The following is a 15,421-nucleotide window of genomic DNA, read 5'->3' on the forward strand; positions in this document are numbered from 1 at the left end:
GACAAAAACCTCCCATTGCTGCCCCAGTCCAGAGTAGTCACCCCTGAGCTTAGTACAGGGCCTCAGTCTGGTTACATGTGTTGTACTTTGGGTCTAATTTCTTGGACACTGGGATGTGTCTCATCTCCTGGTTACCCTTAGCTAAAAAGTTCACTTCTTCTCGCACTGGTCGTGTCTATATGATACAAGTCAGACTTGGGTTGCGTTTCCCCGCAGGGAGGTGATGGAGCAGGAAGCAGGAGGTGGAGCCCACCCTGGTCCCCAGGTCTAGGCCTGGCTCAGAAGTGCGGGTGTCCTGAGAGCTGATGTCCTGTTGTGGGGTGCAGCTGCCCGAATCTATCTCCAGGGCTCAGCTGCAAGAGACAGGAGCCTCCTTCCACATCAGAGGGCTCTAGCCTGTTCTGGGGAGCTGCCTTCCCCATGAGAGGCTCTGTCTATGTGGTGCCAGACGTGCTGAGCAACGGGGTATCTCCACAGTGACATGTGACTATGTGTGACTCCCCATGTTCTCTGGGACACCTGGCACCAGGCTCCCTGGCCACAGAGGCAGCTGCTGCTTTAGTCACCCTCTTCTATAGGCTACATGTCTGAGGGTGGGGGCACTTGGGGTTTAGAAATGCAAATGAAGATCCTTCCACCAAAGCAGAAAGACATCAGATTTCTAGGAACTGTCTCCATACTTGTGACTTGTGTTCCCAGGTGGGTTTCAGGAAGCAGCTCTGGGGACATCTTCCCTCAGACTGGGGTCCTCCCCATTCCCCTTTTTTGGCAGGAGATTTGGAAATGTCCCTGAAGAGCATCATCTGGCTTCTGATTTAAAGGTTTTTTAAGTTGAATCAATGTGTACTTTAAATATTTGGTAGTTCTAGTGATTTTGATCATGCAATTAAAATAGCAAAGCAGATGGTCACCAACTATGTAGTGAGTGAAAGGTAATAACTAATTTTAATTCCTTCATGTATCAGATGATCATGTGCCAAGTGTATCTGTGAGAGCCTCTCATTATGAACTGATAACATCTCCACTGCCCTGTCTCTTATACACAGATTGACACAGCTAATCCAAAACTAAACATCATTTTTAAGTGATAAATTGTAATATTCTCTTTCTATTCTAGCTGCTTCTTGGACAGTAATCGTTATTATTTATGAGTTAAGCGAATGATAGGACTTTTCTAGTCATTTGACATAACAGACCAACTTGCTTTCTTTGCCCTTTTCACATACGTACTTTTTCATGGTGACTCTATGAAGCAATTGTAATATTTTGAACTGTAATTTCTGGACTTTTAATAGTTGCAAAAGTTTTCTACGACGGTACCAAATGTACAATTTAAATTTTCACCATTGCTCCTATTTGTAATTTTAGTCCTGTTCATCCAGAAGAACAACGAAATGTCTTTGCTTTCAAGGGCATTTTTACGTTGTACTTCTTCCATGTCCCCATATCACACATTTTCTGTTATAGGAGCCGATTTCCTCTATTACATTTATTAGCAAGGGGGAGGGCTCCTGTTTAATTTCATTCCTCCCACTTGTCTTAGTTTGGAGTTATAACCTACAGCACTATAAGGAAAATACAATCTGATATTGAGTAACCAGAATCTTTCCAAGAACAATGATGATATGATATTTTCAATGGTATTTATCTCTTGAGTCAAAATGGGCCTGCAGCGGCCTCCCTGGTGGCACTAGGGGTTGAGATGCAACCTATGAAGCTGTCTGCAGCCACTGCAGCACGAGTTTGATCCCCGGCCAGGGAGAAACCCACATGGCACTGCAGACCTCTCCTGATTCTCCTGCTGCTCCTCTCAGCAGTGTACTTCGGTCAATCTGCCTTTCTGTTCCCCACTCTATCTCTGGTGAATCCTCTTACCCCTCATACCTCTGGCCTGGACCCCAGTGCTTGTATGCATAAATAAATAAATCTTTTTAAAAAAAACAAAAAAAAACAAAATGTGCCTATAGCATTATGCACTTGCCAAATGAAAACTGAAGACACTCTGTTCTTTAGAGATGTCACTGTTACTGGTAAAGACAGTAGTTACACCTTTGTACCCATATTTAAATATGTTGTTAGGGAACCTTTAATCATAGTTTAAGAGTAGTTTATATCTGTGGTATAAATATTCAATTCTACTTTAATTGCAAAACCATAAGAAGTAGTAGAATGGGAAACTATTGATTATTGAGGGTCTATTGCTTCCTGATATTTATTTATTCATTTTGAAAAATATTTATTCAGTACATATTATTTGTTTTGTGCCTAATAGCATGGATGTCCTGAGAATGCAGAGTTAGCAAAACAAAAGCTTAGCTCCGAGCCTGGAAATGTGTTGCATCCGGATGTGCACGAAGGCTGGTCCTGGAGGGGAAAGGAAGGCGGGTGGGTGCAGGGTCTTTAGGGAATCAGGACTGTAATTAGGGCGGTGCCGGCATAGTGAAGGGAGTTGGCTGAGGCTCTAGTCACATGTGAGAACTCAAAGGAATATTATATTATGGAAGAGAAGATAGTGCTGGTCTGGAAGGGATGATGGGGACAGAGAGCTCACCACGTTACCCTGAACAGATGGGTAAGAGCAAAGAGGTAACTACTTGGAGATAACCGTCCTCAGGAAGACCAAGTTTTGATAACTCAAGAAGGTAGGAAAATGCTTTAGGATAGTTAAGCTTATGGAAACTTATGTAATGGAAAGCTTTGGAAGATGTTTCAGAAAAGGAGGTGTTTTGCCTTCCCAGAAACTTCATTATCTTCTCTTACTTTCTCATTCCCTTATACATGTTGTTCGGAATAAATTGTGTATACTCTAGAACTTCTAGAACGTTGAAAATGCCTCTGGACCCTGTAACCACAAGTTGCTTGTCCTTGCTCTGTTCATTCTTGCTCTGTTCCCATTTACCTCTACTTCCAGAAGTATTTTTTTAAGATTTTATTTTTCTTTATTTATGCATACAAGAACTGGCGTATAGTACAAGAGAGGGTTGAGAGGATTCACCAGAGACAGAGTTAGGAGCAGAAAATGTGGATCTACTGAAATCCACTGCTGAGGGAACAGTGGGTGAGAGAAGAGAGGTCTCCTGCGCCACGTGGATTGCTCCCTGGCTAGCTGCGGATTGCTTCAAAGTGTGTGCTTAACCATTTGCACCACCAGGGAGGCCCAGACTGCAGATTCTTTTTATTTTTTTAAAGATTTATTTATTTATACAAGAGCTGGGGTACAGGCCAGAAGCATGGGAGGGTGAGAGAATTCACCATAGACAGAGCAGGGAACAGAACGGGCAGAATGACCGAAATACACTGCTGAGGGGAGCAGGGGGCAAGACAGGAGAGGTCTGCTGTGCCATGTGGGTATCTCCCTGGTTGGCCGGGAATTGCACCTGCGCTGCAGAGGCTGCAGACAGCTTCACAGTGTGGCATTCAATTCTCTGTGCCACCAGGGAGGCCCGCAGACTGCAGATTCTTAAAAAGAAAAACAAAGAGAAGAAGTTGACATTGTGAGAACAGTTGGCAAAATAAGAGTATACAGATTGGATCCTGTTGTTTATTTCCTGGTTTGAATGTTTATCAGGTGGCTCTGTAGGTTAGTGCGGATGTTGGGGGAAAATGCACATTGAAGGATGTGGGCGTAGAAGAGCCACATGTTCACATTTTTATGTGCGTTAGAAAAATGCTAATAATAATTGTGGCTTTGTGTATAGAGATGAAATGTGAGCACGTATGTGAGGGACTGAAGGAGGAACACCATGTGTCCTTGGGGAAATGTGAGTAAGGTGGCTATGCAATTTTCTTTTACTATGTTTGTAACTTTTTTTAAGATTTATTTATTTGTTTGTTTGTTTATTTATACAAGCACTGGGTACAGTCAGAAGCATGGGAGAGTGAGAGAATTCACCAGAGCCAGAGCAGGGAGCAGAACAGGCAGAAGGACTGAAGTACACTGCTGAGGGGAGCAGCAGGCAGCAGGAGAGGTCTGTGTGCTATGTGGGACCCTCGCCTATGGCCAGGGATCGAACCGGTGCTGCAGAGGTTGGGGGCAGCTTCCCAGCCCAGCGCTCAACTGCTGTGCCACCAGGGGAGGCCCTGTGTGTATAACTTTTCAAAAAAAAAAAAAAAAGTGTCCTAAATCTTAGAGAGAGCCCCAAAACTGAGAATATAAGAAAAAGCTCTGAGGCCTCCCTGGCGGAGCAAAGGGTTAAGATGCAAAACTATCAAGCTAGCAGCAGCCACTGCAGCATGACTTTGATCCCTGGCCAGGGAGGTGACCCTGTAGTGGAGCAGAACTCTGCAGGATGGGGTATTCCTGGAGTCAACTCAGGGACTAGGCTGGGAGAGGACAGTTTCCTCCCACTGATAGCCACTTACTTCCCCTACTCACTTCCCCACTCACTTCACAGTTAGCCACTCACTTCCCCCCAGGACCTGGATGAAGGTCCTGGGCCTGAACAGGGCTGGGGGACTATTGTAGTGGGCTCACTGGTGCCCCTAGTCCCGCTTCTAGGACCAGACGTGCCTGCCACAGGGCCGCGTAGCAACCTCCACAGGTGTCACAGAGACCCCCTCAGGGTCCTGCTGTGGACCAGGGTTGTGAAGGTCACCTGAGGAAGAGAGTTGGGATGTGGGACAAGAGGATCAGAAGAATAAAGAGACACGACCCCGTGATCTTTGTTAAAAAGCCTCTTTCCACGTGGGCCTGCGGGTGCTCTTCTGCAGGCAGCAGTAGGAAGAATAGAGGCAGGAGACTGGTCAGACAGCACGGCTGGGCCCAGGCCACCTTGGGAGAGAGTCCAAAGATTTTACTGAATCTTGATGCTGAGGGTTTAGTCTCCAGGGAGCGTTAATGGAGATGGTGCGTTACCAGGCACACACATGTGAAACGTGCCTCTGACAGAAACAGGGAAACAAAGTGAGAGTCGAAGGTGGACAAGGCCAGAGGAGGGTGCTACATGGCGGATGGGCAGTGATGAGGATTTCTGGCAGGAATAGGGGACAGGTGGGACATGTGCAGACTGAGGAGATGCTGCTCACAGGGACCTGTCTTCCCGGTTGCGCTGTTAGTAGGAGCATCCCCTCCACCCGGGTCAATTGCCTTAAGCCACCAGGAGCTCTGGTGTTCCCTGCGTGGACCTGGCGCCATCTACACACCGGGACAGCCTGGACGAAGGAGCCTCTCAGCACATGTTTGCTGAATGAAAGCCTGAGCTCCCGTGAATCAGAAGTGCAGGAAAGGGGCAGATTGTGTAACAGGGTGGTCCCCAGGAAAGGGGGAGGTTCCAGGTTCCCTGCCCCACCCAAGGAAGGTGGAGCTGAGCAGGAAGAGAAGCTGGAGAAGAGACTAAGGAAGGAAGCAGGATGGAGCAAGGAGACCTGGAGGAGGCACATGGAGCCTAGAGACACGTGAAGAAACTGCGCTTGTCTTTTGGTCGTGGACTAGGTGACACAGATGTGGGTGAGACCCGTGGGGAGGTGACAATGGCAGCTTTTATCTTGATGTTGATTTTGCTCTTTTCCTTCCGGGCTTGTCCAGTTGTTTGTGACCCTTTTCTGTGGGTCCCCACTGGAAGATGTTTTAGACTTGTGGTAGACTTTGGGGCCTTGTTCTGGGCCGATCCCATATGGATGGACTTTTACCCACGAGGGGATGGGTAACTTTGGGTGCTTCATTTAGAAACTAGACTCTTTGCCTTCCCTGTATTGTTTCCTAGTTTTATTAAAGTTCCTTCCCATTAAAGTCTCCTATGTTTTGTGTTGATGCGGCGGATGGCAGAACCCATGTAGAATAGGCAGGTTTGCAGGGTTTGGGCTGACCCTCTCCCTGTCCTATAACAATTGGAGGCAAAGATTAGGATTCCTGCTTGATAAACATTAGAGTTTGTGGGTCAGAGTTTATCCTGGAGGATATGAGCAGAAGGTTGTGACCTTGGGTCGAGATGGAGAGACAGGTGTAAATCTCAGTGCTCTAAAGCAGGAAAGACTAGAGAGAAGTACAGTGGGTGAGGATTCCTCTGGGTTCCATGGTTTGGGGGGGACAGCAGACAAGGGCATGATGAGCCTCCAGGAACTGAGAGAAACCCCAGGGAGCAGGGGACAGAGCAGATTCTGGGTAGGGACAACTTGCACCAGCAAATCACCTACAGAGTGTGGTCAGGCTTGTGAATGTCACTAAATACGCCACATAACCGAGAGCCCGGGAGGTGACACTTGTCACCACATCCTCACGGTAGAGACCACATGGCACACGAAGTTCATCTTCTCCTCCCCTGGTAGAAACGTTCCTGATGGCAGAATGATGGTCTTGGGCTCCTTGTCCACAGGAGAGACAGCAGGAGAGATGGCTCTGCTCTGGGCGAGGGCGGGGGACTCTCCTGGTGACTGGCTGAGCGTGTCTGTCCATCTGGACTCTGCTCTCAGTGCGTGTGTCATAGTTTGAGCTGGGACAGTGTGTGCAGTGGTGAGTGGGACATTCTTTTAGATTTTTTTAACTTGAAGAGTTTCCACAAAAATGTACAGTTTCCAGCCTCTGTCTGTGAATGTGTGCGTCTGCCTCATTTTATCAGATGCTCCAAGTTGTCAGGTATCTGTTGTCATCATGAATCCAGGTGAGGCCCCTCAGAGAGAGGTGAAGCCTCCTTAGACAGAGGAGCAGGTTTGCCTGATTTGAGGGTGGGGAAGATAGGAGCTAGGGAGAAGGGAGGAGCCATCAGTCTCCTGTTCTGTTCCCCACTCTGTCTCTGGTGAATCCTCTCACCCTTCACACCTCTAGCCCGTGCCAAGCTCTTGTATGCATTAATAAATAAATCTTTAAAAAATAAAGAAAGAAAGAAAGAATAGAACGTGGTAAGAAATTATTTACAGCATAAACCATTTATGTGATCCCTAGAACACAGTTCATGTTGACAGAAATATGCAGAAAAGCACAACACAGGGGGCCTCCCTGGTGGTGCAAGGGGTTAAGATGCAACCTGTGAAGCTGTCCGCAGCCACTGCAGCACAAGTTCGATCCCGGGCTACGAGGAGACCCACATGGTGCAACAGACCTCTCCTGACTCACCTGATTCTCCCCTCAGCAATATCTTTCAGTACATCTGCCTGTTCTGTTCCCTAATCTGTCTCTGGTGAATCCTCTCACCCCACACCTCTGACCTGTATCCCACTTCTTGGATGCATAAATAAATATATATTTTTTAGAAGTACTACATTGCTTTCTGGTAAAGTTCAGCCTACCAAAGCTACTTAGTTTTCATAAGCTAATAAATCATATAAGTCAATAAGTTGGCTTTTCTGTAAAATTCCCCAATTACACCACTTCCTTTAAGACTGCCTAGAATCTTTCATACTAGCTTAACTCTCCCTTCATCCAGGACACATGACTAGTGGCTTACGAGTATCTTTGGATTATTCTATAATGTGTTCTGGAGTCACCAGCGTCTTAAGTAGTATGTATGTATTTATATGGACTACTCTGTAAAATCAAAGCATAAGGTCGTTAATTAAACACTGAATAACAATATCTAGGAATCAGACCATGCTGCTGACTAGAGTGGAGGACCTCATAGTGGCTGACACCAGTTGGCCTTTCAGGGATTTTCACAAGAGGAGTGTTGCCATGAGAGCAGCAGAGGGCGCTGTGGGGGGTGCTGTGGGCCCCACAAATGAATCAGTGAGGACCTGTCACTCACAAGAGCTGAGCCTGGGGGCTGGTTCCTGTGCTCCCAGATGGGGATTCAGGTATGGGGGCTCCTGACTTGGCCCAGTTTCTTGAGAAGGGAACTTTGTGAGGTCTCAACAAGTTTTTCCTCTCAGAGCTCTCCGAAGGGGTGAAACAAACCTCCCTCTTCCTCAGTGTGGGGTGTGATCTTAGCTCCACCATCAGGGCTCAGGGAGGGGCTGGGCAGTCCCTAGATGTAATCATTTGCATGCACAGCTCCTCCTGTGCCAGAGGGTGGGAAAGAAAAGAAACCTGAGGCAGCCCATCCCCATCCCCATGTGGGGCTCTGGGGCTGTGAGACCATGGCCTGGACGCCTCTCCTTCTCGTCATCCTCTCTCACTGTACAGGTGCCTGAATTTGGGGCCAGGGTATGGGCCCTCAGAACATGCTTGGGCCCCTGGTAAATCCTCTTGTCTCTAGAGCCCAGCATCACCATCATGTGTCTGGCCTCCTTCCAGGATCCTGGGCCCAGTCTGTGCTGACTGAGCCACAAAGTGTCTGGGATCCTAGGCCAGAGGGTCACCTTGTCGTATACTAGAATCAGCTCCAACATTGGGGGTTATGGTGTGGGCTGGTTCCAACAGAAAACAGGAACAGCCCCCAAAAGCCTGATCTATCGGGATAAGGGAGGATCCTCAGGGGTTGTTTTTGGATATTCGGGCTCCAGGTCTGGCAGCTCAGCCACCCTGACCATCATGGGGCTCCAGCCTGAGGACGAGGCTGATTATCACTGCTCATTTGGGACAGCAGTCTGAGTGGTCACACAGAGCTCCAGGCCTGTGGGGAAGTGAGACACAAAATCCCTTTTTCTTCTGCCAAGAGCAGGAATCCCCGAAGCTGCTGCTGTGTCTCAGCCTGGGCCTCTGCTTGGTCTCTGCAGCTGTCCTGGCCCAGACTCCTGCAGGGCACCTCCTTCATCTCTCCCTCCCAATTGGTCTCAGCTCCATCCTCACACCCTGCCCCCTTCATGGGGACCTGAGACTTAGTTCCCAGATTTCCAGTCCCCTGGGCAGGGGTGGTGATAGGTGGGTGCGGAGCAGCAAAGGATGAGGAATAGCCTTTTCATTTTCTTTTTTTTTAACATTTATCATTTTTTACATTTTTTAGTCCATATTTGCTTCCCCCCAACCCCTCAGATTGAGTCCCCATAGAATCTCCTTCCCCAAGGCACCCGTGCACCATCACCACTGTCCCCTGTGCTCCTCACTCCCTCCCTCTCACCCCTCTCCCTCCTCCTAACCTGCAGGATGTCTCTGATTATAATTGTCTTTTTTGTTTTGTTGTTTTTGTACTGTTATTATTTTTTCACTGATGTCTTATTTGGTTCCCCTATATTCCTGCCTATAAGTGAATCCATCCGATATTTTTCTTTTTCCTTCTGGCTTATTTCACTGAGAATAATTCCTTCTAGTTCCATCCACATTGCTGCAAATGGCATGAGTTTATCTTTTTGATTGCTGAGTAATATTCCATTGTGTGTGTATACCACATCTTCTTGATCCAGTCATCTATCTTTGGGCATTTGGATTGTTTCCAGGTTTTACCTATTGTAAATAGTGCTGCAGTAAACATAGGTGTACAGGTGCTCTTTTGAATCACTGAGAACAGCCTCTTGTAAATATCTTCTCCCTGTACTGCTAAAGGACCCACACAGCCCACCAGGGGTGAACCAGACTGGGGGTGGCATGAAAGGGCCTTGGTGGAAAGTGGGGTGAGAGAGGAGGAGCTCTTCCTGCTTCCCAAACAACAAGACTGTGCTGTCTCCCTCCTCTGTCCTTCTGCTGAGCTGAAAGTGCAACAGGGTGGTCCCCAGGAAAGGGGGAGGTTCCCTGCCCCACCCAAGGGAGGGTGGAGCTGAGCAGGAAGAGGAGAAGCTGCAGAAGAGACTAAGGAAGGAAGCAGGATGGAGCAAGGAGACCCGGAGGAGGCGCATGGAGCCTAGAGACACGTGAAGAAACTGCGCTTGTCTTTTGTCGTGGACTATGTGACACAGATGTGGGTGAGACCCGTGGGGAGGTGACCATGGCAGCTTTTATCTTGATGTTGATTTGCTCTTTCCTTCCGGGCTTGTCTGGTTGTTTGTGACCCTTTTCTGGGGTCCCCACTGGAAGATGTTTTAGACTTGTGCAGGCTTTGGGGCCTTGCTCTGGGCCGACCCCATATGGATGGAGTTTTACCCACGAGGGGACGGGTAACTTTGGGTGCTTCATTTAGAAACTAGACTCTTTGCCTTACCTGTATTGTTTTCTAGTTTTTATAAAGTTCCTTCCCATTAAAGTGTCATATGTTTTGTGTTGATGCGGCGGATGGCAGAACCCATTTAGAATAGGCAGGTTTGCGGGGTTTGGGCTGCCCTCTTCCTGTCCTATAACAAAAGCAGGACCAATTCTCCCTCAGGACAGTTTTCAGGGCCCACCCTCCACTATATAAACTAGTGAAGGAGTGTCAGGGAACCCTGCATCTGAGGTTGACTCTGTATGGAGCCAGGGCTGAGGGGAGGGAGGAGGAGGTGCAGCCTAGTGCAGGCCCAGGCAGGGCATCCTCTCTCTCCTTCTGCCCTCCTCTCCCCACAATTTGTGAGGAGGGACCAGTGGAAAAGGCAATGCTTGGGCAGGGCTGCCTGTCTCAGGGCAAGCACTCAATTTCAGACAAGGTGCAAAGTGCAGCAGGGCCAGCAGGGGACAGTGTGGGGCTGAGTGAAGCCCAGGTGGTGAGACCCAGCTGTGACCCAGCACCTGGGGCTTAGCTGCTGCCCTGAGCTCAGTGTTCCCAGGGCTGGCAGCTCCTTCCCACAAAGCCCAAATGTCAACAGCTCCCAGGAACATCCCCCAGAAGCCTGTTAATTGGAATAATGAACTACCCTCAGGGGTCCCTGATAGATTCACTGGCTCCAGGTCTGCAGCTCAGGCACCCTGACCATCACTGGGCTCCGCCTGAGGACGAGGCTGATTATTACTGCCAGCCTTATGACTACAGTCTCAGTGGTCCCACCGTGCTCCAGGCCTGAGGGGAAGTGAGACACAAACTTCCTTTCTCTTCTGCCAAGAGCAGGGACCCCTGGCAGCTGCTACAGAGGCTCAGCCTGGGGCTCTGCTTCTTCTCTGCTGCTGTCCTGGCCCAGCCACCTCCAGGGCACTCCCTTCATCTCTTATCATGGGACCCAACTCTTCTTTCCCAGATTTTCAGCCCCCTGAGCAGCGGTGGTGAATGGTGAGTAGGGAGCAGCAGAGGATCAAGAATAGCTTCTTCTCCATACCATCTCCCTGTTACTGTTGAAGGGTCCACACAGACCAACAGGGGTGAACGAGACAAGGGGGTGGAGAGCGAGAAAAGGCCTTGGTGGAAAGTTGGGTGAGAGAGAAAGAGCTCTTCCTTCTTCCCAAACAATAAAATTGTGCTGGTCTCAGTCCTTTGTTCTGCTGAGCTGAAAACAGGACAAATTCTCCTTGAGGGGAAAGATTTCTGGGCCTACCCTCCACTATGTAAACTAGTGATGGAGTGTGTGGGAGCCCAACATCTGAGGATGCCGCTGTATGGACCAAGGATAGGTGGAGAGATAAGTGGAGGTGAGGAAAAGGCGCAGCCTAGTGCAGGCCCCAGGCAGGGAGTCCTCTCATTCCTTCTCCCCCAGCCCCCAAAATTTTTGGAGGGGCCATAAGAAAAGGCAATGCTTGGGTAGTGCTGCCTGTCTCAGAGCAAGCACTCAATTTCAGACAAGGTGCAAAGTGCAGCAGGGCCAGCAGGGGGTAGTGTGGGGCTGAGTGAAGCCCAGGTGGTGAGAACCCAGCTGTGACCCAGCACCTGGGCCTTAGCTGCTGCCCTGAGCTCAGTGTTCCCAGGGCCTGGCAGCTCCTTCCTACAAAGCCCAAATGTCAAAATGAGCCACATGAGAAGTTCACCAGTGCCACAGGCCTCCCCTAACTCCAGGGCAGAGGGGATTGAGTCTGATCCTCAGAGAGGCTGGAGGGAGAGTAGGTGGGATGAAGAGCATGAAGGGTCCCTGCTCCCATCTGTGAGGGACGTCGGGATGAGAGAGATGTGGGTCCCAGTCGGGACATGGTCAAACCTTGGGCATCTCCACCAAGGGTTGAAGCCCAGTTCTCTGCTCTCTCTTTACTCACTGCACAGGTGACTTGAATCTGGTGTCAGGCGAAGGTTCTAGGAGAATATTTGCATTTTTCTTCCTCCTTGGTGAGGAACCTCTGTGTGGGCATTGTGCTGAGTCTCCCTCTTTATGAGTCTATGTATCATTGGAATGAATCATACATGGTGCTTGTAATGGGAGAAGTATTGAGTGAAGTCCATGGCAGGTGGGTGAAAGAACTCACCAGAGACAGAGTGGAGGACAGAGAAGGTGGGCTGATTGAAATACACTGTGAAGAGAAGCAGCGGGTGAGATGGGAGAGGTCTGCGGCCAAAGGAGGATTTGAAGGTCTCCTTTATATTCTGTTTTTGCAGCCTTTCTAACTCAGGGTACCAGTTTGCAGCAGTTATCTGCTGGGATGTCTGGTCTCGGGCCCTGGCCCTTGACACAGAAACAAGTCCTGGGCCAGCTGCTGCATTCCTGGAGCTGGGCTGGCTTTTCTGGTCATGGTGGTCAGTCTTTATGGCACCCAAGGCAGCTTCTCCATGCCCTTATCTCTTCAGGCCTCCCAAGCCTGCCTGCTGGGCATGGGTGGGGCTTAGTTTTTAGCCTTGTTAAATTGTACCTTGACAGTGATGGTGCATTAATTTATTAATCTGTTGTTGAAATCTTATTAAAAATGTCCTTCAGACCATTTGCCTCAATATTTAATATTATTGGTCTAAAATAATATGTTTCTGTGTAACTTATTTGCCATGTATACTTATGACTGTATAAGTGCGTTCCCAAGAATTTTGGACTTTTGTTTTTTGAATGATACAGGGGAAAAAAACCCACTAAGTAAAAAAAAAAAAAAAATAGGTTAGTGTGATCGCTGAGGTTTTATTAGTGTCCGTGAAATTATCTGCACCTTATGCCATGCTGTGGAATTGTTCCTTAATAATATTTCCTAATTGTTCTACAGAAATTGGTATGTTAGGTGGTGGTGTGGGACATGTTATTTTGCTACAAAAAGGGAGATTGAAAGACAAATTTGTATAGCGGTAGTTGGAAATTCCTCTTTTTTAATAGATGATATATGCAAAATTATCCATTATATAGCTTAAATACATACTAATGAACTGATAGCTGTTGAGGCATCATTTAATAGCGTTAAAACTTCGTCTCCTCCCTGAGACTAAGACCTTAGTCTTTCTCATCAAAATGGATGAGAAAGGGAAACTGATACAGTGACCATGGGCACCTGGCCACGGACCCACATGACCAATGGGGGGTATGGAGAATTCCGGGAAATGCAGAAACAGGGAAAAAAGAACCCAGGAGGACACCCCTGTGAGGAAAGCCCTGTGACACCTGACATCCCAGCAGACAGTGGCTGGCAGAGACCAGGTCTTGAAAAAGCCCACAGAAACGGGTTATAAAATGGGGCCCCAAATCCTTCTTCCAGTGCAGACATCTCCTGTCGTGCCCCCTGCTCCCTTGCAGGGTGTTTCAATAAATCCAACTTTTCTGTTCTGCACTCTGCCTCTGGTGAATTCTTTCACTCACACACCTCACACTGCAGCCTGATTACACGCCACAATACCATCTTTACTGCATCTTCTCTGGGGTGAAAACCTTAAGTTGTTATTCATGACAGTTTTTACCTTCAACAGATCAAAACTCCATGCGAGAGTGAGAAATTGGCATAACCGTGTGGGAGCCACAGTGCTTATGAGTTAGGTCATGATGTGTGAACAGAGGGGGCATATGTAAGCTGCAGGAAGTGTGTGCCCCTTCACCAGCAGGGGAGTGTGGACTGCCCCGTGGGACCTGAACATTTGACCTGTGAGTCCTCTCTCAAGGTAGCCCGGGCCTAGGGCCTGTGTGGGACTCCCTGTTGGGGACTCAGCAGCTCTGTCCTCTGTGCCCTGGCACAGTCCCTCAAGCAGGGACCTTTGTTGATGTCAGCAGGTGCTTCCTCCAGGGCTGGCCCAAGGGGTAAAGCAAAACCCCCCTCTTCTCAGTGTGGGGCCTGAGTTGAGCTCCAGCACCAGGCCCAGGGAAGGGATGGGCAGTCCCTGGATGGAGCCTCATTTGCATGCACAGCCCCTCTTGTGGCAGAGGGTGGAGAAGAAAAGGAGGCCTGGTACAGCCCAGCCCCATGTGGGCTCAGGGGGCTGTGAGCACCATGGCCTGGACACCTCTCCTCCTTGTGATCCTCTCTCACTGCACAGGTGGGGAAAACCTCTGTGACAGAACCAGTCTCCTGCTGTTCTCTGTCTTCTAAGTCAGATCCCAGGGAAATTTTACCCTAGTTCTATCCCTCAACTATTCATGTCTGTGTCTGCAGGTTCCCTCTCCCAGCCTGTGCTGACTCAGCCGCCCTCCCTCTCTGCGTCTCCTGGATCATCTGTCAGCCTCACCTGCACCCTGAGCAGTGGAGCCCTTGTTGCAAGTTACCACATGAGGTATTACCAGCAGAAGCCAGGGAGCCCTCCCCGGTACCTCCTGAGGTATAAATCAGACTCGGATAAGTACCAGGGCCCTGGGGTCCCCAGCCGCTTCTCTGGAGCCAAAGACACTGCGGCCAATGCGGGGCTCCTGCTCATCTCGGGGGTACAGCCTGAGGACGCGGCCGACTACTACTGTGCTACATGGGATGGTAACTCAAATACTCCACAGTGCTCTAGACCTACGGGGAAGTGAGACAAAAACCTCCCCTTGCTGCCCTGGCCTGGAGCAGTCACCCCTGCTCTCTATACCAGGCCTCAGTTTGGTGACATCTGTTGTCACTTTTTTGGTCTTTGTCCTTGGTCACAAGGATGTGTCTCATCTTCTCGTTACCCTTAGCTAAAAAGCTCATTTCATATCGCATTGGCCGTGTCTATACAGATACAAGACAAACTTGGGCTGCATTTCCCACCAGGGAGGTGAAGGAGGAGGAAGCAAGAGGTTGAGCCCACCCTCGTCCCCTAGGCCTAGACCTAGCTCAGAAGTGCGGGTGTCCTGAGACCTGCTGGCCTGTCGTGGGGAGCAGCTACCCCAAGTCCACTCCAGGTGTGGGCTGCAAGAGAGAGGATCCTCCTTCCACATCAGAGGCCTCTGGCCTATGTGTGTGGTGCCAGGGGTGCTGAGCTACGGGATGTCTCCACAGTGATGTGTGACTGCGTGTGACTCCCTGTGTGCTCTGGGACACTCTGCATTAGGTTCCCTGGCCACAGAGGCAGCTGCTGCCTTAGTCACCCTCTTCCTCACCCAGGGGCCTGAGGCTCAGGCTGCATGTCTGAGGGTGGGGGCACTTGGGGTTTAGAAATGCAAATGAAGATCCTTCCACCAAAGCAGAGAGAGATCAGAATTCTAGGAACTGTGTCCTCACACTTGTGACTTGTGTTTCCAGGTGGGTTTCAGGAAGCAGCTCTGGGGACATCCTCCCTCAGGCTGGGGTCTTCCCCCTTCCCCTTCTTAGCAGGGGGATTTGGAAAAGGCCTCTGAAGAGCATCTTCTGGCTTCTGATTTAAATGTTTTTTAAATTGAACCAAGGTATACTTTTAAATTTTTGGTAGTTCTAGTGATTTTGATCATGCAATTAAAATAGCAAAGCAGATGGTTACCAGATATGTTATGAGTGAAAAGGTAATAACTAATTTTA

At 49.1% G+C, this 15,421-nt stretch overlaps 1 gene segment (V, D, J or C); it reads left to right on the top strand.

The window, feature by feature from the left end:
* The first annotated feature begins 13,960 nt into the window (after positions 1-13,960).
* Positions 13,961-14,478, top strand: LOC119244085 (immunoglobulin lambda variable 5-45-like). The segment is given in 2 exon segments: positions 13,961-14,006; positions 14,123-14,478. Coding segments are annotated over 2 exon segments (402 nt in total).
* Positions 14,479-15,421: the final 943 nt, after the last annotated feature.

This window comes from Talpa occidentalis, unplaced genomic scaffold, assembly GCF_014898055.3.
Source record: "Talpa occidentalis isolate TD23 unplaced genomic scaffold, MPIMG_talOcc4v2.1 talOcc4.14, whole genome shotgun sequence".
Taxonomy (NCBI): domain Eukaryota; kingdom Metazoa; phylum Chordata; class Mammalia; order Eulipotyphla; family Talpidae; genus Talpa; species Talpa occidentalis.